The following is a 27,892-nucleotide window of genomic DNA, read 5'->3' as shown; positions in this document are numbered from 1 at the left end:
AAATGTTTTCTATAAACATTATTGCTTCTCTTTTTCCAGATTTTCCTTCACTTCTGTGTACTTGCAGTCTCAATCAGTTGTTCCTTCATTTCTTTGATGAAATTTGCTACCACGCATTTTATTTTGCCAATTATTTCTGCTGTGCAGGTCATAAATTCTGCTTTCATGATTCTAATTTCTCCCTGGAACCATTTGTGAATATCCTGCTTTGGTTCCATGCTCTTGGGTATCCACAGTCTTTTTCCTTATTTGGGGTTGATTCATTTTCCTGTCTTGCAATATTTATTCAGAGGTGTTCAGACTCATCTAGATGTTCTGGGGCTCACCTTCCATTCTCTTATTATCTTTTCTATTATGTTATATGTTTGTGTTAAGGTTTTAAGTGAGTTTCTTCCTCCTGAGATCTTTGGCAATGTCTTTTTTTCCTTATGCTCTCCTAGCTCACTTTCTGACTCTTTCACCCTTGATGGTAAATATACCATGAGGGTCTTCTATCTTGTTAGTTACTTGACCACATGACCTGGAAGCCTGGTCAAAAGTATCATATGCAAAAGAGCTAAGAAGAATAAAGACTGAGAAAAGGTTATCAGATTTCACAATTAAGAAACCACTGGTGGTCTTTGAGTTAGTAATTTCAGTAAAGTAATGGGACCAAAAGACTATAACTGGTAGAAGAGTAAAGAGGTATAATATGAGTGGAAACAATTCTACTACCCTTTATAAGAGTTTTAGCAGTTTAAGGAAAAGCTATGGTAGATTTAGTCTAGTGGACTGTAGAGAGCAGAATTAGTACCAGGTAGAAATTATAGGGAGGCATATTTTAGAGCATCCTAACCATGAGACCTATCAAAAAAAGGGGGGGAGGAGGCGCTTGATGATAGTGAGGTCTTTGTCACTAAAGGTTAGCGAGTCTAAATAACTACTTTTTGTAAAAAATGCCTCCAAGGTTACCTTCAATCTATTCTGCATGCACCTATGTATGCTATACCCTCCTTTAAAATATAAGCTTCTTATATTCTAAGAGACAGGGCTATTTTTGCTTTTTCTTTTATCCCCAGTATTTAGTACTGTGCCTAGCACATTGTAGGAGCTAAAGAAATGTTATTTCAATGACCTGATTGACAAGATTCATTGGTAAGAATGGATTAAATGACCTGTTAAGTACTTGCCAGTATGGCTGTAAATGTTAAAACTTTACCTGGAAAATTTTCTTATCCAGAATACCTTATTCACCAATGTTAGGTCAAATAATGAGACTTTACCTTAAGGCATTATTATACTTAGAATTCCTACAGGTATACTTAAAAGTAGAGAAAGTAAATGAATACTAGATAATTGTTGATTTACTTTAAAAAATATATAACAAAGTGACACATTTTAAAAGTTATTCATGATAAAAATTTTAATGCAACTTTTATATCTTAAAAAAAAGCTCAACAAAATTTCATAGTTTTAGTTGTTAAATACTGAGAAATATTCAGAAGACTAATGTTAAGTGAAGATAGATTCTACTCCAAAAACCCCAATTAAAGTGAATATTTAAATCTTATAAATTGGAACACATTTCCTCTAATGGAAAAAAATATATCATGTTAGCATACTTCCTCCAATACAAATACATTTCTAGAAAAACTTTCTTTTCCAACATTGTTCTTTTGATTTGTATACATCCATTTAAACAGTCACAAAAAAAGTAGGTATATGTAATAGTTAGCTATGTTATTCTTGAATTATACTGAGATTTTCTTGCTCAAAATAATAGAATATAGAAATACAAACTGTATAATAATCTTGTTTCAAAGACAGTCTCTACCAATCTCAAAAAAAAAAAGTAGACTTCCTAACTTGTTATTTTTTGGATAGTAAGGCTAAATCTGTTTACTAATTCAAGCAAGTCAAATCCTGCTATATAAGTACCTCATCAATTATATTTTCATTGTAGTAATACCTTAGTAAAAACTTGGGTAATAAGCTACACTCTGTAGGAAATGTGAAACCTGAAACACAACAGACTTAATTTGATAAGTTTTTAAATATATTTCTTCCCTTGTTAAAATTTCATTTCTTTTCTGTTTCTTTTCCTTCTTCTTCAAGGGAAGTTGCACATAGTGCAGTGTTTGGACGGCATATATAAGCACTTGTTTCACTTCCCAGTTCTGCTAACTGTTCCAATGAAGAAACACAGGGATAATGATCTTTTAACATATCTGGTAATTTATAACACTTCCCCTGAAGACGTCGAGAACGCCTCACTGGTGTCAGAAACTTCAAGTCCTTAAATGAAGAACTATTTTCATCAAAATTCATCTTCTTTTTCACACTAAAGGAGAAACACAAAGTTATTCCTAAAGCTTCACAACAAACTGTATTATACCTTTTTAAATGCTAACATTTAAGAAGCAGTTCATCTTCAAGTATGATATGAGAATATTAGTGTAACTACTTGTTAATCTCAAAAAAAAAATCCCCAGAAATTAACAACCCCTAACTCATTCAACATTCAGACACAAGCTATGTTCCCCTTCCACCTTCTCCCTCTTTTACTCAAAGATATATTGTAGTCTTCAAAGACTAAAAATTATTTCTCTAAAAAATCTCTTCAAAGAATCTGTCTTTTCTTCCTTTCCATCTTATATTCTGTATATTCTCATTTTGTTAAATAGTTCATCTCTGTGTTGTTTTCTCCAATTAGAGATATCCGATTTATAGCAAGCCCGATTACTTAAAGTATTTTCAACAAAAAAAAGTGTTCTCTTATATAGATAACAGTCTCATTGATAATATTATGTTATTTTAAAAATGTATGACAGGAGGTTAACAGGAAGAAAAGATGAACTGGTCATGTGGTAAGGAATGACTAGTGGAGAATCATAGTACTCCACTGGTACCCTCACAATGTCAGGAGAAATCAAGGAAGGCCTCTAGCATATTGGATTAATACCTACTGCTGGATTTATGGGAAGACACAAAATAACAGTCAAATAGAATAGGCAGGCATGGATAGGATGAGTTCTGCATTGTTGGAGAGAATCTCCAAATTGATGAGTTCACAGACCTATTTGAATATTTGAGAGGTTTTTTGTTGTTATTTTTTAAAACCTGATCTGTGATTTCATGTGAGTAGCTCCCAGTGAGAACATATCTTCAACTTACATGTTAGCCAGTTGTCTAGGACAGAGTTTTCAAATACAGTCACATGCAGCCCACAACACTCCTGAGTGCAGCCCAAATCAGATTAAAATGTAATCGGGAAATATTTAACAAAATAAATAAAAATAAAATAAAACAAAACATAATGTGTGTTCTTCTAAGTCACTCTGTAGCCTACAGGGATCCTTAAGTACAGTTTAGTGACCCCCATTTCTATTTGAGTTTGACCTTACTGATCTAGGTCTCTGAGAGGTTACATGACTTGCCCAGTCACAGAGCTAGTTTGTGTCAGAGGGAGGAGTGGAACCCAGATTTTCCTGACTCTAAGACCAGTCCTCTATTCACAATACGAAGCTTCACATCATGTGCCAGCATAAATGCATTTTCAGTAACAATAGGTTCATCAACAGGATGAAGTCAAATGACCTGAAAAAAATTTTTTTTGGTAGTGGGGAAAGAATTTACAAAGGGGAAAAAAACAGACTGAACACAAGACACTCAAGTAGAAAGCTCCAAATGACACTCTATTTAGTTTGGAAATTATTCTCCTAACAATTCCAACATTTTGGATTTCAGAGTCTTCTTAAAAACCAGATAGATCAGTGATATCGAATTCAAATAAAAACAAGGCCACTAAACTATACACAAGGATTCTTGCAGGCTACATCTTGACTTAGAAAACTACATATTAACATTATTTCTGTTCTATTATATTTTTATTTATTTTGTTAATTATTTGCCAATTACATTTCAATCTGGTGCAGCATGCACTAGGGCTGCCCATTGCTAGCCAATGTGGAGAGCCATGTGTCTAACAACTCTGAGCAAAATAATCTAGTTTAAATTGAGTTAATTCAAAGTTCAACAAAGTTGGTTAGAGGTTTGTTTGATTTGTTTTACAAAGTATTCAGACTTTGGTTCCCAAACTGTGCACAGCCCAAGGTACCACAGTGAATTCAAAGGGTCTCCTTAGGATATTTTAAATTTTCCAGCAAAGCATAGTGATAATGAATATTCTAATACATCTATCCACCTGTGGACACTGTGTGAACTACTAGATCAAGGAAGTTCATCATTTCAACATTAGATGCTACATTCCTTCTGATGACAGTCTCTAATGTTTGAAATATATTTTTGTGTATTTGTTCTTTCAGCTATGTCAATAACTACTAGAATTTTCTTGTTTCTTAGAATTTTTATATAAATATCTGTCAACTCTGGATATGTCAATAATCCAAATTAATTTTTTTCATGTAGATACTAATTTGTGAGGACATAAATACTTATTAAGTTCTTTGGACCTAACTACTTGGGAAAAGGAACTATTAGGTTTTTTCATTTGGCCTAGGGGTGCTATGAAAAAATTATTTAGACACTGAGTGTCATGAACTAAGAAAGTTTGGGTACTTGTGCTTTAAGGTATTACATTGATTGTAGCTGTGTGAAATTGGGGCCTAAATGTTAAGTAAATTTCTGTACCCTGATACACTGAATTTTAGAAATTTATGACTTACCTTTGCAAGTATGGAGTAGTTGACACATTATATTTAATGACATAAGACCCTCTGGTTTCCTTTTCAGGAGTCTCTAAATCACTGTTTGAATCTTCTGCTTTATCCTCTTGCTCTCCTTCAAACACTTGAAGTTTTACATTCCTTGTTTTATGATCTGTATCATTTGATTCTGAATTTTCCACTGCTGATGCCCCTTCTACATCAATTTTATCCTGATTTATAACTTCATCACATACTTTGTTGACTTCTTCATTAGCTGAACAAACTTCAACATTCTCCCCTGAAGAAAATGCATTTGTAAATGAGAAATTTCTAGCCAATGTTACAATAAAGCTTTTTGGTTAAAGAAAACACATAGATGACTAGATTTTTAAACCAAAAAGGAGGGACAAATTGTAACAACTTTAAATATCCTATTCAAAACCAACTATCAGCTCCTTCATCTCCTACTCTACATCTCAAAATATACCAGTTTTCATTCTCTCCTCCCCTTTTCCTGTTTGATAAAGAGGCAACTCATTTTCTTGAGGAGGACAATTACTTGTATAATCAGTCCCATCTCTTTCATCTTCTCCAGTAGATTGCTCCCACAATCGTGTACTACACCCCCTTACCAAACCTTCAATCACTACCAATGTATTGCTTCCTTCCCAGTTGCCTACAGGCACACCCAAGTCTCTACCATCTTGAAAAAACCCTTGCTAGATTCTAAAATTCAATCAAATTACTGTCTGGTATCTCTTTTCCTTTTCTCAGTCAAGGTCCTGGAAAAAGCTGGCTATACCCAAATTGCTTCTACTCAATCTTGTCTCACTTCTCAACTCTTTGGAATCTGGGTCCCAACCTCATACACAAATGAAATTCCTGTGTCCTAAATTACAAATGATCTAATTACCAAATCCCATGGCCTTTTAAAAAATCTTCATTCTTTTCAACCTATTGGCTGTTTGTTGACCATCCTCTTATTTTGAATAACCCTCAGCTTTGTATTTTGTTGACACTATTCTCTCATGATTCTAATCCTAACTTTGACTACTCATCCTCAGTCTCTTTTTGCTTCTCTATCCTCTCTATTGTGTCTCCGACTTGTGGATGTTCCGTCAGGCTCTCCCCTCTGGGCCCTCTTCACCTCTCTTTCTATGGTGTTTCAGTTGTTCATCTCATTAGCTCCCATTGGTTTAATTTTCACCTCTGTTTATGTCTCCCAAATCTATATATCCAGCCTTAATCTCTTTCCTTAGCTGAAGTACACATTTCCAACTCCTTACTGGTGATGCCTTTGAAGTATCTCAAACTCAGCATTTTCAAAACAAAACTCACTATCTTTCCCACATTTCTTTCTTCTGAAACACTAAGAACACACTATATACACAATAATAACCATTTAATAAATAAGGATTAACACAGGACTGCTTAATCCAGAAATATATTCCAATTTATTTTTCAAATTCATTTTGCTTCTCAACAAGCACCATCAAAAAAACCATAAGACTGGACTGCTCTTATTACTTGGCAACACAAACCCTGCCATAGCTGTATTAAAGGAAATAAGGTAGAGGCATTAGGTTGTAAAGCCCAAATTCTTCTCAATCCCAAGCTGGATAAAACATTTCTAATACTTTCATAAAGGTCCCATGTTTCCTTCAAAAACAATCTGAAAATGTGCTCTCTTGAGTTAAATGAAAATAAAATGTTGCTACTCCCTCAGAGTGAAGAAGTTATATTGCATATAAAATTTAGTGGTTTTAAAAAAATATTGTACTTGTATATGATAATAATTATCTTCAAGCTTATGAATAGCTTATAGAGAGGCATTCTCCATCACTACCAAGGAAAACAAGAACTTTTTTTTAATTACAAAGAGATAATTTAAAGATGGTTAACTTTGAATTTGGACAATCTCTTTTCCTGAAGGTTGAAGAATCACAGAATCTGGGTTTTAAGGGATCTTAGAGACCATAAAATCTAAAATATCAAAAAGCAGACACATGAAAATCTACCCTTAGAGGCTGAGAAATTCCATATAAGGTTATCTCTTCATCAACCTAGGTGATGAAGAGAATAGAATAGTCAAAAAAATGCAGGTTCAAATCTGACCCCAGATATTGGCTGTATGGCCCTGAGGCAAGTCATTGAACCTTTCTAAAATGGCTTCCCTACCTATACAATAGGAAAATAAAGGTTATTATGATGATCTAGTGAGATAATATATGTAAAGCACTTTATCAACCTGAAAGTGATCTATAAATGTTACCTATAATTATAATTTCAAATAATATCTTTAATACCAAAACATCACTATAAAGTCATAAAACCTTACTACAATGTCACTTAGTCTTCCCATTTATGACCAATTTTCCCTATAAATTGCCCTCTTTAATATCATTTCCACCCTCATTTTATGTTTTTGCAAAGCCAATTAAAATTATCTGAGTTTGCCTGTATTTTTGCCCAAAGTAAAAGATGAATTAAATGATCTTGCTGTAGGATTTCAGAACTGATTAGATCTCATAAAATTTTAAAATATGGACCCAATCTTCGCTATCACATGACAAAAGGACGGACAGGAATGTAAGTAATATAGACTAAATATTTCCTTTAGCCTAAATACTGCACCTGCAGAGAGCTAGGGTGCCATGCTGTCTTACTAATGCTAGTAATTCTTGTATTCACTACTTCCCTATTTTTCTCTCCAAGTCATTTTCAGATTCAATATTTACACTGATGGAGTAAAATCAAGGACATAATATTCCCTTTTAGCAAAGAGGATATTAAAGAGAGGGAGCAAAGTTGAAAATACTTAGTAACTAAAGCAGATGAGTTACAAGTGCAGCAAATTAATACAACATTTATTCCACCACATCAGCTGGAATCTTGCCCTTGTAAGTATGTAAAAACAAAGTACATATCAGTGAAATTTCTTACTCGGCCAGATTAAGTCTCATTTAAGAAAGCATCATCAACATCTAAATAACCTCTCCTATTTTGTTTTAAATGGAATATTAATTGGTAATATACATTGACCTAAAATCCAAAACAAATAAGAAAAGGATTTCAATGTTTCTATTTTTTTATTAATTAAGGAATAAGAAAGAGAAGGGGAAAACAAACAAAATAAAGGTAATCATGAGCAATCTAAAAGACTACTTTATGCTCTGTTCAAGTGGGAATGTCAAAGAAGGCAGATGATTGGGAACCTAAAATAAGTGAAGTGTTCAAATGTCTACTTATTTCTTCCTACTAAGGAATCCCTTCTATTAACTATCCCTGGAACAAAAATACCTGGTAGGTCAGTTGATGAATTTTTCTATAGCATAAATCCACTAAATATCAAAGATGGCTCATTAATGTTCACGTAAGTCAAGAGAAGGAAAAAATCCTAGAAATTTAGCTAGGAGAATAACAGAATAAACAAAGCTAAAAGCTTACACAGAAGTTCATTCTAATAAATAAAAACTAATGAAACAGGAAATTATTTTAGGGAAAGAAAGATTCTAATTTACCAGAATTAGCCGTCACTTGACTCTTCATTGTTAGGATATCTGCAAAAGTGTGTCGCATTTCTTCCATAGGCTTAAGAAAACAAAATTAGTCCTTTTTAGTAAAGAAAAGCATAGAATTAGTTAGAATTTTTAGTCACAAAACACTAAGCTGGCTGTTGTAAACATAAGGAAGTAAAGTTTCATACTTTAAAATCAGAAATATTTAAGACATGAAATAAGGGTCCTATATACATATGTATACTCACCCATATATGTATATCTATACACACATATAAATATTTGTTTTTCATCTTTTACAACTGTACTTTCCTTCCTAATTTCACTGTTATCATCCTAAAATCAAGGCACTTACGAGCCCATGCTTTTGTATTACTGAAACAGCCAAATGTCTATTTGCTTCCAGTCTCTCCTCTCTTTCAATATATTCTGCACAGCCGGCTCCTCACTGTCTGCAGGATAAAATTCTAGATTCTTAGCCTGCCACTCAATGATCTTCTTAGCTTGGTCCCAACATAACTTGCCAGCTTAATTTCTCATTATCCCCCTAAGCATACCATACACAGGAGTCATACTGGACTACTGCTGACCATCACTTTGGAAATGCTTTACACTTTCCCACCTCTGCTAATTCCATTACCCAAAATGGAATGTCCTCCTCCATTATTTGTTCACTGGGATCCATCCCATATTTCAAAACATATCTCAATTTCTAACTTCTTTTTTCTTTACTTTTTAGAAATTCAACAAACATCAATAAATGTGAACATTGCAATAAACAAAGAGGACTACATGCACATCTATGAACTTTTATTACGTACATTTTAAGTTGATATTAAATTTAACACAACAGTAGCAAAACCACCCCACCTGTCTGTGTCCTTCTGAACTTCCTTCTGTTTTCGTCTTGTGTATTTTCAAATCCTAACTGCTCCAAGACTTTTCCCTGACCATCCCTAGCCAGAAGAGGGGAAAGGGAACAACCATTTATTACACATCTACTGTGTGCCAGACATTCTGCTAAGTACTTTACAAATAAAGTATCGTTTGATTTTCACAACAACATTGGGAGGTAGGTGCCATTATCCCCATGTTATGGGGGGAAGGGGAACTGAGGCAAACTGAGTTTTGTTTTTTTTTTTAAAGTGACTTACCCAGAGTCATGTGGCTAGTAAATGTCTGAGATCTGATTTGAACTAAGATTTTTCTGACTCCAAGCAAAGCACTCTATCCACTGTGCCACCTAACTATATCTCTCCCTTCTCTAAATGCTTATCATACTATTTGTACCACTTTATTTGTATATGGGGACTTTTCTCTCTAGTTTTAGTGAAACAGTAGCTCACAGTTAATGTTTGAAAGTTTGAAAAATGCCTTACATATATTACCTCACTGATCCTTACAACAACCCTATGAGATAGGTGCTATTACTATCCCCATTTTACTAATGAAGAATCTGAGGTTGGAAAGAATATTTGATTTGGAATCAAAAGATCCAAATGTGGCTCATATTTTTCACGCATGTATATTGTACGACTAAGGGAAGTTCATTTAACCTATCTGAACCTGTTTCCTCATCTGTAAAGTGAGAGTAACACCTCACCTATCTACCTCACAGGATTAGAAAGCTTAGATGAGATAATTCATGAAAATGTATTTTGTAAACCTAAAGCCCTATGAAAATGTTGGCTGGGCCTGGAGTCAGGAAGACCTGAGTTCAAATGTGACTTCAGATACTTACTAGCTATGTGATCCTGGGTCAGCCACTTAATCTGTTTGCTCAGTTTACTCAACTGTAAAATGAGATAATAGTAATACCTACCTTCCAGTGTTGTTGTGAGGATCAAATGAGATAATAGTTGTAAAAAGCACCTGGCACATAGCAGTTGCTATATAAATGTTCATTTCCTTCCCTTCCCCTCTTATTACTATCACTTGATTGTATGCTTCTTAAAGATCTGTTTGATTCAATTTCATATTTCCCAAAGTACATGGGACAGTGCCATGTATGATCAGAGAAATATTTACATATTTGTGAAAACTAAATTAGCTAAGACCAGAGTGGTTGGCCAGACCTTCAAGGAAAGGCTGAAGAGATAAACTTTAGGAATATGCTCTATATACAGTGCTTCTTCCACACTTTAAGAAGCACTGAAGGGGTAGCAAGTGGAAAAAGTTTAAGAAGCCCTGTAATAGCCCATGGAGAAAATTGCTCATGATGATGAAGACTGGGATATAGTCAGAGGTTTATGTTAGTAAACTTTTGTGGGATGTTGATGTTTATGTGTAGAAGATATAGACTTGAAAAAGAAGTTTCCAAGGATACAATTCATTGGTTCTTACCTTCCCAATTGCTCAGAAAGCTACAGGAGAATTGACACTGGTTTACTTTTTAATTTGCCTTAAGAATGCCTCAGAGCAATACTCATTTTAATTGAATAATCAAGAACTTTCCTATTAATTCTAATTATTAAATAAGCTTAACAAATTGATCCCATTTAGTATAGTAGTCATACAAAATTGAACAGAGGGAATTTTCTGGTCTTCTAATTCAGTGGTTCTCAAAGTGGGAACCACTGGTGGTTCTCAAGATACTTTCAGGGAGTCCAACAAGTCAAAACTACTTCCATAATAATACTAAGATGTTTTCATTTATAATACAGTAGATATGATCCACATAAACAAAAGTGCTTTTGGAATCCTCAATAATTTTTAAGACTGCAAAGGTCTTAATTCCAAAGTTTGAAAACCATTGCTCTGATTAAAAGTTTAAAAATTTAAACAGGAAAGCTCACTATTTTTTTTTATCCAGGATCATTTAAAAATAATTATAAAGCTGATTCTTTTGTACAGATGGTGATTTTAGCACCATTCTTTCATAATTAAAAATTAGTATTACAAATTCTGATAAAGCCTTTCCAAGGAACTGATCAATTTTGAATGGGAATTGGGGGTTGGAGAAAGAGGTGATGTTAGTTGCAATAAATGGCCTGAATTACCTTTCATTTAATTGCTATAGCAAATACAATTGAACATACAAGCTGTCCATAGACCATGTTCTCAATTTCATTTTTTTTACGAGTATGGTAGTTTTACCCTGTCAATAACAAACAAACATTATGTATAAAGCACACCAGGATGGACATTAGAAACAATAAAGATGAATTTGGAAAAGAGTCTAAAACGAGAGGGTTATCTGAATATGGAATATATATTTTTTAAACAATGAGGTAAAGAGTGTCCTTTTATTGCCCACATTGTATGTTTGCTAATGTGGTGGAAGAGTGGGAGAGTGAAACTGCTCTAAAGCTGTTGATAAGTATGCTGGGGAAATACATTTCTATTTGAATGGTAATTCACTAGACAATAATAGTTTGAAAATAAATATTTCCTTTATATAACAGAATTCTTTTTCCTTCAAAAAGTAGATTCAGTATGCAAACCTATTCTAATGCAGTTTAATTCAGTTTTAATAAGTGTTCTTCCACAGAAGCAAAAGATTTCCTTAAGACCATAGAATTCATTTTCATTTACAATGTAGATTCAGTATACAAACCAGTTATAATTCTCTTTCCCATATATGTCATCTTCTCCTGGTAAGCAAATGTGCAATCTGCACTTTTCAGTTATATTTCTTGTTCCAAATTAATAAATTGCATCCTATTTTATGTAATTTATAATTAGCTCATCAAGGCCTGATCATCCTTGAGAAATTGATGAAAATATTCTAAAAGAAACCAAAATGAATAGCAGTGCTTTTGTGATTCCTTCCAAACTATAAAATTAATGAATTTCCTATGTTACAGTAATAGTTTCTAGAATTGTGATAATCACACTATAACAAAGACTAATAAATTCTAGTTCCTACCTGAGCCCCTGCAAGAATAGCTTTTTCATATATTGCAATGATATTTTCAAGAGGGCTTGTAATTGGTTCAAGGCGTGCAAGGCATATCCAATACTTAACAAGTTTCTTAGCATCTGGAATTTTTAAAATGAGCTCCTCCAGTGTTAAAAGTACTTCTTCCCTTGGACATCCCTAAAGTTGAAGAACAAAAAAGTAAAATAAATGTCAATACATTTATCTTTGCTGTTTAAAACATTATGGACAATTCATAATTGGCTAGACTATATAGGCAGATTTAGAGGTACTGAGGATAGAAAAATTCCAGAAATAAGTTTTACTTCTTTTCTCATATATAATAATTGAGATGCTTATTAATGCAAAATGCCTGAGAGATAGCAAAAGGAAGAGTTAATAGAAGAGGTCTGGATAATCACCCCGGAATAAAAAAAAGTTTTTATTATGATTGTTATAGTAGGATCAGAAAAATTGTATAAAATGTCTACTTTAATTGAATTTTTTCCATAAGTAACTTTAGCTTTTACTCACGTAAAGTAAAACCAAAGTAATGTAAATTTGAGAATTGCTGCAGAATAGGCAGCTTTTAATTTCCTTAAGAATAATAAACATAACTGCTTATCCAATGATACCAAAAAAAAAAGTATTTCAGCCTTTGCTTTAGTGATCAATCACCAATCCTTGGTGTGGTACAAAATGCAGCTTAATATCAAAAGTGTTGGGTTCAAGTTCTAGCTCTGCCACTTACTCACTGTATAATTTTGGGCAAGACACTTTCATTTGTCCAGCACTGCTTTTCTCATCTATAAGGTTGAACTGGATGATTTCTTCCTAAAGTCCCTTCTAGTTCTAATATTCTGTGACATTTTGACTTAATAATAAAGAACCATTACTTTACAGTTTAGACTGTGACTAAGTCCATAGAAAGAAAAAGCACCTACTAGTTTTTCTGCAATTCTACTTCTCAGTGAAGTTTCCTGGAATACATGTATATACAAAAAGAAAAGTGGGGACTACTCATAGTTGTAAGTTAGTATTTCAGTTTCTTTTTAAAGGATAATCTTTTTTTAGCTTCCAAAATAACCAACATCTTGACTTCCTGTGAAGTCAAGTCCTTTCCTCTATTAAAATCCCTTTCAATCAATTCACAATCTGAATCAAAAGAATAGGCTAACATGGATAAGTCTAATCAGTACCTATTTCAAACATTTTGAAAAAATGAAAAGAATTTTTGTCTTTTGAAATTTAGCCTGGCCTTACATGGTAAAATAAAAGGACAAGAACATCTCCTGTGGTACTAAGGTAAATAGCCTTAGCTCAGAAGATGAACAAATAGTACTACAGTATCTACAGTTTCCTAGGAATATAGAAATTTTGAAAAAAGCAGCATCATGAACAAGTCATAAAGGAGCACCCAAAGGAAAAACAATAACATGGGACCAGAAATATTTACAAGCAATTTCTAACATACAAAGAATAATTAATTCCAATATTATACAAACTGTTTACAAAAGTAGGAAAAAAGGAGCTCTACTAAATCCTTCTATGAAAAAGTAGGTGTATATAATGAAGACCAAGCTTGGCCCTAGAGAAGAGTTGAAAATTACACCTCTCTCCTTTCTTTATAGAGGTGGGAAACTGCTTGTGTGGAATATGGCATATATTGTCATACACAGTTGATACATTAGCCTGTTTTGTTGAACTGATTTTTATAACTTGGTCACAACACATGGCTCACTGGAGGCAAGAGGCAGGACATTTATTCTGAAGGAAGAAAGGAAGAAAAGATGGGGGCGGGCAGGGAAAGGAAGAGGGAAGGAAAGGAGGATGGAAGGAAATAAACAAGCATTTATTAAGTGCCAACTATATACCAGGTCCTGTCCTAAGCACTTTACAATTATTTTCTCATTTGAGCCCACAACAACCCTGGGAGTTAGGTGCCATTATTATCTCCATTTTATAGTTGAGGAAACTGAGGCAGACAGAAGTTAAGCAACTTGCCCAGTATCACACAGCTATTAAGAGTCTGAGGCCAAATTTGAACTTAGGTATTCCTGATTACAAGCCCAGTGCTCTATTTATTGTACCACCTAGCTGTCTCTGGAAATGAAGGAGATATAAAAAACAAAAGTGATCAATTAAAAACAAGATAATGGTTAAAAGAAAAAAAGCAGCATGGAGAGTGTTATATGTGTCTGCACATGGCCAGAGGTCAAAGTGCTGTAGTAGGGCAAGAATTAAACTGAGTTAACCTAAGTTATTTTTCAGTTCTGCTGTGGTCCACAAAAAGCAATCGGTGATCAAAGCAACATCAAAAAAAAAATGAGCAAGAAACATCAATTTTCTTACCATCTTGGGGCTTAACCAGAGAATTGGGGAAAAGAAAGAACTGGGGCAGGACACACATATCAGGGCTGTGTGGAAATCCACTAAACTTGAAGGAAAGAGCCCAGCATCCAGCTGAGGTCAATTCAGTACCCCCAGAAGTTACCTGGGGGCAGAGGCCAAGGCTGGTGAAATGTCAATTATCTGATGTATGTAGAAGCTGAAATGGTTTTGAGATCCAGCCCCAAGGGAAACTGCTATCAAAGGAGAGGGAGTTAGAAAGTGAGCAGTAAAGGCGATTAAGAAAAAAGATTGAAACTGCCAAAGATCTCAGGAAGAAAAACTCAAAGATCATGAGCGTAAGTAGATAAACCAACAGGGAAGATAATAATAACAGAAGGGAATATGGTCTTTAAGTCAGGTAAAACAGTCCAGGCATTTATAAATAAATATCTCAAAACAAAGAAAAATTGAATACCTAACGAGGCAAAGAGATCCTGGGGATCCCTAAGAGAGCAAAGAAACACAACAAGATGTTCCTGAATGATTTAAAGGAAAAATAGCAATAGTGAAAGCAGAATTTATGGTTCATACAACAGAAATAATTGGTAAAACAGAAAATCTTGAATTCACAGTAGTATGTCTTACTAAAGAAATAAAAAAAAACTGATAGGTAAAAAAACAATAACTGATAGGGAATACAAATATATGAAATAAAGGACAATCTGGAAGGGAAGCAAAAAGTAATATTAAAAGACAGGATGATCTCCATACAAACATTGATCTTGAAGACAGTATGCTTAGAAACAATTTAAGGATTTTAAGTCTCCCAGAAGAACATGACAAGTCAAAAAACCTGACACTATCATGTAAGAAATAATATAAGAAAAATGTCCAGAAATTCTGAATACAAAAAACAAAGGATCAATCCAAAGAATTCACATATTTTCTTCAGAAGAAAATACAAGGCTGCAAACTCCAAGACACATAATGGTTAAATTCCACTGACAAACAACAAATTCGCAAGCGACCAGAAAAAAACCCCATCAAATATAAAATAAAGAAAGAAAATTCCAATAACACAAAACTATTCTGCACCCACCAGAAATTGTAGAAAGAAATGGAATTTGTTCCACAGAACAAAGGAGCTCAAGATGCAACCCAAAGTGACCTTTCTGGCAAATCTAAGCCTATTAATGAAAAAATATGGATATTCAACTTAAAAAGAGATGTTAAAAATGTTCCTATGAAGGAAACCAGACTTGAAGAAATTATTTACTTCTCAAACACCCCACACAGCACGATTCTTAGAAAAGAACTCTATTTGATAAAAACTGGTGGAAAAATTGGGAAGCATTGTGGCAAAAATTAGTCTTAGCCAACACCTTATTTTACACCATATTCTACACCATATTCCATAATACATTTTAAATGCATATGTGACTTTAATACTGAAGATCATACTTTTTGAAAAAAAATTAGAAGAGAAGCATATTATACACCTCTCACAGTTATGGGAAGATTTATTCTTAATCAAACAAGAGACAGAGGCAATAACAAAAGATAAAATATGTAATTTTGATTACATAAAACTGAAAAGCTTCTGCACAGACAAAATTAACTCCCCTAGTATAAATAAAGGTAGCAGTCAAATTGGAAAAATTGTGTTTTGAATTTGTGATGAGTTAGTTTGATATCCTTTGATATTAACAAACAGTTTTCAAAAGAAGAATTATAAACTACTAATAAGCACATGAAAGACTACTCCAAATCTCTAATAACAAAAGAAATGCAATAGAAAAAAAATCCATTGATTACTACTTGAAAGAGATTCTACGAAGAAAACTCACAGGAATATCATAGTGAAATTCTGAAACCCTCAGCTCAAGGATAAAATATTAAGAGCAACAAGAAAAAAACAATTTAAATATGATAGTGCCACAATTAGAGTCACACAAGACTTAGCAGAGGGAACACTTAAAGGACCTCAGGTCCTATATGTCAAAGAGCAAAAGAACTGGAGTTCTGGCTGAAAATATCATACCCAGCAAAGTTAAGCATAATCCTGAATGAAAAAAAAAATGGACATCTGATCAACTGTCAAGACTTTCAGGATTTTCTTAAAAACAAACCAAAAAAAACCCCACCTGAACTTAATAAAAGATTTGACATACAAGAGCCAAGAGAAACATAAGGTACATACCAAAGACTGATTATAAGGGATTCAATAAGGACAGATTGTTTACCCCTTATATATGTAAAATGTAAAACATATGTCTAAGACTGTCATTAGTAATTGGGTAGTTTGTAAGAGAGACTGGGGTAGACCTGAGTATGATATGACTTTAAAAAGTAAAGCATTTAGGAACAGATAAAAAGAGTAATTATTTTATACAAAAGAAGTACAAGAGGAAGAATGGACATGGGAATTAGATGGGGAAGGAGGGCTGATAGTTTTGGTAACCTACTTTCATCGGGAATGAATTCAAGAGGGAACAATGCATACACACACACACACATATATACACACACACACACACACATATCTAGAAGAGTATAAAAGTCTTCTAAATTCAGAAGAATTAAAAGGGTAAGGGGATAGGGAGGGGGGAGAGGATAAGGGAGGGATCTTCAGAGAGAAGGGTGAGGGAATAGGTTATAGGGAGTTACAGAAGAGAGTTTAGATTTATGGGAATGGGAGGACAGAGGAGGGATCCTTGGAGGGGGGGCTAGGCTAAGTAATAGGAGGGCAAGGTAGCCGGTGGAGGTAAAGTAGAAGGGGCAGTTAGGTGGTGCAGTAGATACAGCACTGGCCCTGGAGTCAGGAGGACCTGATTTCAAATCAGGCCTGAGACACATGATACTCACTAGCTGTGTGACCCTGGGCAAGTCACTTAACCCAATTGCCTCACAAAAACAAAACAAAACAAAACAAAACAAAAGTAAAGTAGAAGAGTCTGGAGGGATAGGAAATAAAAAGAAGAAAAAAATAGAAATGCAAATCAAAACAACCCTGAGGCACACTCTGCATATTGACAAAGATGACAAAAGACCGGAATAGTCAATGTTGGATGGGTTGTGGGAAGACAGGCACACTCGTGTACTGTGTAACAGTAAATCAGTACAAGCATTTTGGAAAGCATTTTAGAATTATCCAAATAAAATATCTAAACTGTCTATATCCTTTGACTCAGAAATTCCATTACTAGCTTATACCCCAAGAAGGTCATTGATAAAAAGAAATTCCCATATACACCAAAATATTTATAGCAGTACTTTTTGTGATAGCAAAGAATTGGAAACAAAGTGCATGCCCAAAGATTGGGAAATGACTAAAGAAATTGTGGTACATGTATGAGATGGAATATTACTCTCCTCTAAGAAATGGGAAATATGAATACAGAAAAGCACAGAAATATCTACATGAACTAAAGGGGAATAAATTAAGCAAGCCAAGAAAACAGCATATGCAATAATTACAGCAATGGAAACATAAAGAACAATCATTCATACAAAACAAAACTGCATGGCTCAAAAGAAGATATAAGAAGACATTCCCATCCCACCCCTTTGCAAAGGTGGGAGGTCCACAAGTGTTAAACATTGGAAATATTTTCAGTCTTTTTTGATGTATTGATAAGTTATACTGATTTTTTCCTCTTCTTTTTCTTTTGAAAAAAATACTCTGATATACGGGATAGCTCTCTGGGAGGGAAAGTGGAAGAGACACAAGGGGAAACTATGGTGATGTAAAAACGAATAATTAAAATATTTTCTTTTAAGAATTCAATTACAAAGATTGGTGGGCTAGATGAACAGGGTGTGGGGTTTGTGTGTGTGTGTTCTTCAAAAATGTGGTTGTGCTTTTAATGTATATAATATTTTCATTTCTCTCAGTACTATGAACTACCTACCAATTGATAGTATATGTGTTTAGTTAAATATTGGAAGGATGAAAAAAATTTTAATTTATAAATGTTTTTGATAAGTACTATAAGTGGCAAAAGAAAAAGGAATTTCAAAATCTTGTCACCATTCTGCTACAAATATTATCTATTAAAATCCACTCAGGTAAACAATTTTTGCGACTCAAGTAATGAGACTAATTTTCCTACTTCTGTCACTGATACCTTTGAAATATTTCCATAAATTGGTTTACTCAAAAATATAAGATTATTCTTCTATAAAAGATTATTAATCTCACAAATGAAGTTAGTAAAACATGACTGATAAAACTTAGACAAACGACTGATGTGATATAAATGAAGTAATAAGTACTGAATTAAAGACTATTAATACCTTATTAATTAAGTTCAAATATTCAGAAAATATTTTGTTAACTTTATCAGTGAATAATCTTTGCTCATCTTCTTCTGCAATGGTGGTCCAGAAAGACTCAACTGGTTTGTCTTTTGGCAATTCCATCTTAGGTGGAGCACATAAACCTGATGTAGGTGGTCTTTTACTTACTCTTCTTCTGTCATTTTGCCACTCAACCAGACGATCTCTACAATTAGAGGAAATATATTAGGATCACAGATACAGAAGAGACCCTAGAGACCATCTACTTTAACCCAACTATGTTTACAGATGAGGAAACTGAAGTCTAGAGAGGTAAAATAATTTACCCAAAGTTTTACAAATTTTAAAGGATCAGACCTAGGTCCTCTGACTATAAAGGTAGTGATTTCTACTGCACCATGCTTAATGTTGCTATCCTAAGATTCAGCAGGACCTTGTCAAATAAAAGCAAAGATGGTAAGGTAGAAAGGATACAATGCTCTAAGGAATTATTTGAGCTGCATGTGGCCAGGCTTTGACATTTAGGTACTGTTAATCTCAAGGGTCCCCAAGGCATCAAGTTTTAATTTAGACTATTAAAAAATTGCATAAATATACTTTGCTTTAGGAGCCATCTTTTTAGAATAGTTACAATACAGAGTTTAAAATTATTTGCAATCCATGGAAGAGAAAATGCATGCCTACTAGATTGTACTGTTTATTATAAAGCAATTTGCAAACTATTATGAAGTAATCTAGTAAATTTTTTCAGTGATTTATTTTTACCTTCTGTCTTCTGTTGATTCTTTGGTTAGTGTAGTTCTTCCAGTATTGATAGGTGCCTTTGTTAAAGTGTATCTTCTCTTATCAACAGTTTTGGAATCCTCTCTGAATTTGCTACTGAAAGTTGAAGCAGGTTTGGATTCAGAACCATGAATGGCTGCAGCTACAGATGTCCTACATTTTAATGGTGCTTCATTTTCTTTGATACCAGAAATCAGATTTGTCTTGACATTTGGTAGGACTGGATTTGAGATAGGTAATCTCTTTTTATGAGGCTCTCTTCGGATAGTAACATTGACAGAGGTTCTAACAGTGGCTTCTTTCTCCTTATTCCGGATAGCATCAACCTGGTTTTTTCTGGAAGGCTGAAAGGCTGTTTTGTTCTGGGAAGAAGCAGCACCATCAGATTTAGTGGAAACAGTAACAGATGTTGTTCTACCACCTTTCACAGCTACGTTGGTACCACTTACAGACTGAGGCCTTACTTTAGGAACAATAGTTGAAGTTGTCTTACTTGTCATAGAATTTTCATCTGTAACCACTGATGGCTTTCGAAATGAGTTAACTTTAGATTGGACAACTCTACCACGGTAAGAGCCAAGGACTGGTTTCTTTGGCAAGGAAGCATCTTGCTTCAACTTCTCTGCAAGTAGTTGCTTCTCCTTACTATTTCTTTTAAGGCGAAAGGTTTGGCTAAGTGACACACTGCGAATTTTAGGGTCATCTTCATTTGGTAACACTTGTATAGTTTGATCACAGTTCTCAGGATAACATACATCAACATCTATGGCTGAATTTGTCAATACAGTAGTAGATTTTAAAGGAGCACCATTTCTTTCTGCTGTCAGGATATTTTTTCTCCATATAGGCCGATTAGCATTTTCTTTATTATCCTGAAATAGTTAATTAGATGAGTCAGTAATTTATTATTAATTCCTATCAGGCAGAAAATGTTAGTAAGAGAAAAAGTAAAAGAAACAACAAGTACAGGACTAAATTACAAAATTTAAAAATAAAGGATTTAATTATTAGACTTACCATTTTGGTGCTGGTAAGCTTCAGAGCTTTTGGCACCTTCTGGATTGGGTCTCCAGATACTTTTCTATTACAGCTAGTATTGCTTTAAAAAAGAAAAATGATGGAGGAAAAATTTTAAATATTTGAACTGTTTAAGCATACATGTTCCATATTCCCCCTACATATAATTTAGAAGCTCTCATTTATAAAAAGGTGGACTAATTATAAATCATTTCCTTTTATTCACTTAAATATTCTTCTTCAAAAATTTCTAACAGATAACACTTTGAGGTACTGTAATAACTGATACTAATAAAGTAGCTTTTCTTTAATTAAAAAAAAAAAGGGCAAATTCATACTGGTTTTCACTAAAGGAATCCAAACTACATATACATAGTTATGTTAAACTATATCGAGATTTGAATTTTAGTTTTGGCATGATACCTTCATTACTTTAGATAAATATTTTTAAAATTAATTTTTTTCAATTAAAATTAATTTTTTCCTTCTATCCTTTGTCCCCATACTTAAAAAAAAAAAAGAAGAAGAGAAAACCCTTGTAACAATTATGCAAAGCCAAGTACAACAAATTCCTGCATTGGCCATATCCAAATCTACTTGGCTCATTCTGCATCCTGAATCCATCCATCACTTATCTGTCAGAAGGTAGGTAGCATGTTTCATTATCCGTCCTCTAGAATCATAGATGATCACTGCATTGATCAGAACTCTTACAGCTTTCAAAGTTGGTTGTTTTTACAATGTTATTATTGTATAAATTGTTCTGGTTCTGCTCACTTCACTCTGTATCAGTTCATGTATGTCTTCCCAGATTCCTGACACTATCCTTTTCTTATGGCATATTAATATTCCACTGCATTCTCATGCCATCATTTGTTCAACCAGCACCCAAATTATGGGTACCCACTTAGTTTAGTTTTTTGCTACTACAAAAAGAGCTATTCTAAATATTTTTGTACACATGGGTCCTTTTCATCTTTCTTTGACATCTTTGAGGTAACGAAAACTTTTTTGGTTCAGAAGATTTTTTTGTTTGTTTTGGTTCAAAATCCACATTAACTTTCTCACAACAGTTTGCTCATCTTTCTTTATGACTGTATGATAGTCAGAAAAGAGTCATCTAGCAAGAGTTTTCATGTTATGTATTTTCTTTGTAAGGTGAAACAGAAGGGTTAGAAGATAAAAGAAAAGAAGCTTCAACCTTAGACACCAGGAGATGTTATTTTTCAGAATGAAATACCCTGTTACTACAGATTCCCTAGTTGTAAGATATGGAATTTCCCACTTATTTCCAAGTCCTTCTAATCCACAAATATTTCACAAAGAAAATAGTTATTTGAAAAGTCAACAGTTCCAGTAGCCAATGTTTATCATTTTTAAGCAATAAAATTATACCTTTGCAATGTAGTAAAAAGAGAGAAAATAACTTAATAAAAACAAACAAAATAATAACTTAACAAAAACAAAAAATTGAACTATCCAAAACCTTTGGGTTAGTTACTCTGCATAGCTGGAGGTTCACCTCATTAACCATTTAAAACTTTTTGTTTATTTTAGCCAATACAGATGGAAATATTTCTAAAATACATTATGCTTTCCTGTTTTCTTAAGCAAAATCACAACTTTTATTGGTCATTTGTCATAAGCATAACTATAATGAGGAAAAACAATTCTGGACTAGATGAGGAAAAAAAAACCTGGAATAGAAGTCAGAACTCAGACCATTTACTATGTGGCTTTAGGCAAATCACAAACTCTTTATGCCTCAGTTTCCTCACCAAAAAATGGGAATAATAAACTCTGTCTACATCATGGGATTGCTGAGAAGATCAAATGGAATGATGTAGATAATAACTCTTTAAAAATGGAAAGTATTAAAATGACAAATAAAATGTCCATATCTTTGACTCAATGGTTACCCCCAAGATCAAAATAGGGAAAAAAGGTCCCATATAAACCAAAGTAAAAACCTGGAAACAAAGTAGATACCCAATGACTAGAGAATGGGTAAAAAAGTTATGGTACCAAAATGTAATATACTACAATATACAAATCACTATGGTACAAAAAATAATAAATATGAATACTGAGAAGCATGTGAAGACATGAAAAATAAAGTAAGCAGTAAGGAAAACCACATATACAATGATGACAACAATATACACAGAATGAACAAATTTAAAAAATCAAAATTAAAGGCTATGTAATTATAATGATTAAACTATGAAACTACACCTTCCTAACTTCTTTGCAGAGGTGGGAGACTATGGGTGTAGAACACAGCATACACTTTAGGTATGTGATCAATATGTTGGCTTGTTTTGCTGAACTGCTTTACCCCACTTTTCTCTCTTTTTTATTTGTAATTATAGAAGATGGCTTTCGGGGGTGGGGGAGGGGAAGGAGGAGGGATATATTGGGAAATGAAGGTGACATAAAACTAAAAGATAAGAAAACCACAGGGTATATTGAGGTGTATAAGGTTGTTTTGCTCCTCACTAAAGGCCCCCAGAATTCTTCCTGGTGCTTTGTTTTTAAATGGTTTTTGTTTCTGATTCTCTATCAGTAGTCGCTTTTCCTTTGCTTTCATAAAAACTTGCTTTCCCCTTTTAAATGTGCTGACTTCAAAATTTGATAACCAAGTTTGTTAAAACTGTGTGTACAAATAGCCTCTGAGGGGCAGCTAGGTGGCACAGTGGATAGAGCACTAGCCCTGAAGTCAAGACAGGAGTTCAAATCCACCTCAGATAGATGACACTAACTATCTGTGTGATTCTGGGCAAGTCATTTAACCCCAACTGCCTAACCAAAAAAAAAAAAAAAAAAAGCCTCTGAGTGAGGTGAGGGCCTGAGGGACACTCCTGTGAAGAAAAGACATGAATTTTTACTGCTCTTAAGTCTTTTTAATTTTCTTTCTGGTTCTAGCCTATGTACACTGTCTTTGGTCCTATTCTGCCCAACACTGTTACTAATATCTTAGATGATGATATAAAACGGTATGATTATGAAATTTGCAGCTTACCAGATTGGAAGAGATAGCTAATACTATTACACGATATAACCAAAAGGTAAAACCCCCGAAAGATTCTGATAAGCTACAACGAGTAAAATCTAATACAATAAAATTCAACAGGTAAAAATGTAAAGTCCTACACTTAAGTTAAAAGAAAAAAATGTTATAAATATAGAATGGAAAAGATCTGCCCAAGCAGCTCATATGAAAAAAAATCTGGGAGTTTTAATAGATTGCAAGCTTTATATGATTTAATGGTGTGACAACTAACCTTTAAAAAAGCTAATAGATTCTTATATTGTATAAAAACTATAATGATCAGAAGAGAAGTAACAGTCCAATTGTATTGTGTACTTCCTAAGGCTATATCATATTCAGTTCTAAGTGAGACTTTTTCAGAGCCATCAACCAAGACTGTGAAGGTAATAGTTGAGAAAAATTATTTTGCTATATATTAATAACCAATTTTTAAATTATGATCCAGACTTTTCTCCTTTTATATTTCCTCATTTAGGGCTCAGCTTTTGTAGAAGGTCAGTCTCTGAAAGACATGATTGAAAGATGAGATTGCCCTAACCTTTGGGGAACATGCTCCTTGATCTTGAGGAGAACTTACCCAACTAGGAGACCTTATTTCTATTTAGAGTGTAAAGAGAACCCAGTCTGGATGAATTCTTGCCCCCAAGGAAATGAGCCCCTGTCCTTGTAATCCTCCATTAGAATTTAGGGTGATCTAGCTTATGAAGCAGAAAACCAAGCAGAGTGGTCTGATGGAGATGGATTACCTGGTCCACATTGTTGGAGACAGCTGAGCAAGCCACATTCTTAGCAGGAGGTGTCGAAGACTTCTAGCCTACCTCCTCATTAAATGTCCAATCAGGGATGATTTTCACTTGTCAGGGGTACTTCCTTTCAAAAAAATATTTAAGGCTCTCAGGCTCTCTATGTTTTTGTCTTTGGTTTTCTGAGAAAAACCACTGATTATCACTTTATTGATTATTAGCCAGCTTAACTAATAGGTTGATTAATTACCCAGAAATTCAGTCTCAGGGTTTTTTACTTGTCACAGTAATAAAACTAATATTTATATAGTTCTTTAAAAATTTACAAAGTGCTTTCTTCAAAACAATTCTGTGAAGTAGACAGCACAAATATCATTCCCAATTTACAAATGAGGCTTAGAGAGGTTAACTGAATTGCCTGATCATAACACTACCAACTGTTAAAGCCTAAAGCTTAGAAGTATCAAAGTTCAGACAAAATGTCACATCTTCTGGTTTCAAGATCTATACTCTCAGGCTCAAAACTGCCTGAAGAGTTATAATTTTTAAGATAGAATATTTATTCTACTAGACTAAGGAGGAAAGAAGGCAAACCAATGGATATAAATTACAGGAAGAAAGATTTCAGCACAATATATGGAAGATTTTTCCAACAATCCGAGATATCTATAACCAGAATAGGCTATCTTAAAAGGTATTATACTCTGTCATTATAGAAGCTCAAGCAAAGGCTGGACAACTATTTGTTCAGGTATATCATAAACAGGGATGCATACTCGAAGTAGAGGCTGAAATAAATGAAAGTCTATTTTTAAATATAGCAATTCACTCATGTAGGATTTGGAAAACCAATCTATAAATATGACAAAAGGGAAATCAATAAAGGCATCTTGTAGCCAGGGACATCTGAGTGGAACCTTGAAAGAAACTAGGATTTCCAACATGTGGAAACAAAAGGAATAGTTTTTGAAGCGTGCGTGACAACCTATACAAAAACCTGGTGGTAAGCAGGAGAAAAATTGACACAAGTAAGCAGGTTAACATGGCAGTAACGAGAATGCTGGAGAGAGACTTAATTAGAAATAAACATGAAAAGATAAGTTGGATCCAAATTGTGAAAGGCTTTGAATACCAAACAGAAGTTTGTATTTTATCCCAGAAGAAAACAGAGAGCCACTGAAGCTTCTTGAACAGCATGCACGCAAGTTGTTTTACGGAGAAAACTTTGTCTTAGTGTTATGTTATAAAACTAAAATGAGCTTTACTTTACCTGGTTATCTGCTTTTCCTGTACTTTTAACACAGAAAGGGCTTTTCTTCTTGCAAGATATTCCTCAAGTTTTTGTCTTCTTTGTTCTAATTGACAAATGAAAAAGATAAATATTCAACTACATTTTAATTTCAACAAATACACCAACAAATTAAGGCACTGTCAACTAACAGCACTGCAAAGAAATATTTGTCCAAAGTAGGGACTGTATATAACTAGAAAGTAGAAATATGTGGGTTCTGCTTTATCTAACAAGATCATAGGATGGTAGATTTAGGGCTGGAAGCCAATGGTTCTTAAAGGGTATGCCAAGGCACACTTAGCTAGGTATGTCATGAAATGTGTGGAACTTAAGACTTGCCATCAAATGGGCATGGATAATTCTTCCAACTGTCTTTTTAGGGTGCTAAGGTTCTCCAAAACAAAGAATATTCTGTGTCCACGATCAAAAAAGAACCACTGTCCAATCCCCTCACTTTATAGTTACAGAAACTGAGCCATAGAGACAGGTTAAGAGGCAAAAAGACTTGCCCAGTCAATCAACTAGCAAGTGTCTAAGACAAGATTCGAACCCAGATCTTCCTGACTCCAAGTCAGGAACCCTATCTCCTAAGCAATCGTGCCCCTTACATGCCAAACAGTAAGTGGCAGCGCCGGGGTTAGAACACCCATTGACTACTCCTTTCCACAGCACCATTCTGGTTCCCCATTAATAACTTTAAGAAGGGTTAAGATAACAAATGCCCAGAGCCATTCTACACAAGAAGCAGAGAGCATGCAACAGAACACAATCACTCTCAAAACTGGGAGAAATAATAGCTAGCACTTATGTAATATAAATATAATAATAATAATAATTGCTAGCATTTACATGATATAAATACAACAGCTAATATTTGCATAATGTAAATATAATTCACACATGATAAGAATATTATAGCTAGCATTTACATGATAGGGAGGAGCTAGCATTTGTATAATGTAAACATAATTCTGATTTACCGGGATATAAATATAACAGCTAGCATTTATAGAATGTAAATATAATAATTAGCATTTACACGATAGAAATAAAGGAATAGCTAGCATTTATGTAACAATAACAATAGTAATAAAAATAGCTAGCGTTTAAATAACATTTAAGGTTTGCAAAATGCTGTTTCCAAGGTAGACTGCTCGGGAGATCTGGACACATGGCCTGGCCAGCAGACCCCCTTTTTGAACTCCACCTGGATCTGAGACTGGGAGCCCAGCAGTGACCTGGAGGAGGTCAGCAGGCCACCCGGGTGGGCAGGGCAGCTGCATTAACGAGATAGAAACCCGGGAGGGGAGAGGGGGCTCCCTCAGGAGCCGCGGCTGCCCCGCCCCCATCCATCCCGCCACTCAGGCTCCGGGTTCGATCGGCCTAAAACCCACGGCCAATCCTGAATAGCCAGGTGCGTCTACCCCAGATTGCCCTCCGGACTCCCCAGTACGATCCAGTCAGTCAGGCAATAAGCATTTATTAAGCGCCTACTGCGTACCAGGCGCTGGAGCTAATCGCAGGAGATGTAAAGAAAAGCATAGTCCTTGCCCTCAAGGAGCTCACCATCTAGAGATTCAGGTAAAAGCCCGAGACCCGGAAGTGAGGAGTGGGGGAAGCACGCCCTTCCCCTCGACCTCACACCCCCGCAGGCCCACCCGAGGCCACGGCTTCCGCCGCAGCTCGCAGGCCCCGGTACCCAGCCTCCGGCACCCGTTCCCCGCCTCCCCTCGAGCTCCTCACACCTTTGAACTGGGGCTGGGCCCGCTGACTGGTGGGCAGCTGCAGGGTGGTAGCGCTCATGATGGCTGGGGGCGCCTGAGGCCCTGGCTCCTCAGCAGCTTAGCCCGCGCCTCCTCAGCCACCTCGGACCAGAGCAGAGACGACAGGCGGCCGCGTTCGAAGCGCGCGCCGCGCGCTCTGGTTCGTTCGCTCCTCGCATGCTCTCCGCCCGTTGGCTCAGGGCTTGAATTGAATGGACCAATGGCTGAGAGGGGAGTTGCAGTTGCTAGGTCGCGTCCAGGGATTTACCCTCGCTTTGGGCGGGTCTTATGGACTTTCAAACAAAAATAAACCCTGGTGAGTCATCTCCCCTTCTCCTGTTCTCATAATCGAGTGGGAATTTGGGGGTGGAGCTAGTACTAGGAGAGGAAGAAATGTATGGTCCTCGATAGGTTTCTGTGGCCTTTTTGATAATACTTTGTAAATGTGTGCATCAGTGTGCTTTGGGAATATTGGTTTATAATTTTCTTTGTTTTGACTATTTGTATCATAGAAGGAATTTGTTAGAATCTCTTTTCCTATTTTTTATACAGTTTATGTAATATTGGAATTAATTGTTCTTTGAATGGTT

The 27,892-nt window shown here is 34.9% G+C and overlaps 1 protein-coding gene across 2 annotated transcripts; it reads right to left on the bottom strand.

The window, feature by feature from the left end:
* Positions 1-1,446: 1,446 nt before the first annotated feature.
* Positions 1,447-27,433, bottom strand: CKAP2 (cytoskeleton associated protein 2). Of its 2 annotated transcripts, none has more exons than XM_027856903.1 (9): positions 27,285-27,433; positions 25,519-25,603; positions 20,454-20,535; positions 19,419-20,308; positions 18,651-18,858; positions 12,033-12,203; positions 8,168-8,237; positions 4,665-4,944; positions 1,447-2,320 (listed from the first exon to the last, which is right to left on the bottom strand). In XM_027856903.1, the coding sequence occupies exons 1-9, from the start codon at positions 27,340-27,342 to the stop codon at positions 2,059-2,061; spliced, it is 2,106 nt and encodes a 701-aa protein (XP_027712704.1). In that variant the 5' UTR covers positions 27,343-27,433; the 3' UTR covers positions 1,447-2,058. The 2 variants fall into 2 exon arrangements, with proteins under 2 accessions (XP_027712704.1, XP_027712705.1); XM_027856904.1 differs by lacking the exon at positions 27,285-27,433 and adding an exon at positions 27,106-27,153.
* Between the last annotated feature and the right edge of the window lie 459 nt (positions 27,434-27,892).

The sequence above is a fragment of the Vombatus ursinus genome, unplaced genomic scaffold (assembly GCF_900497805.2).
Source record: "Vombatus ursinus unplaced genomic scaffold, bare-nosed wombat genome assembly UNPS02011700.1, whole genome shotgun sequence".
Classification (NCBI taxonomy): Eukaryota; Metazoa; Chordata; class Mammalia; order Diprotodontia; family Vombatidae; genus Vombatus; species Vombatus ursinus.
This window is presented reverse-complemented; position numbering and strand designations above follow the sequence as displayed.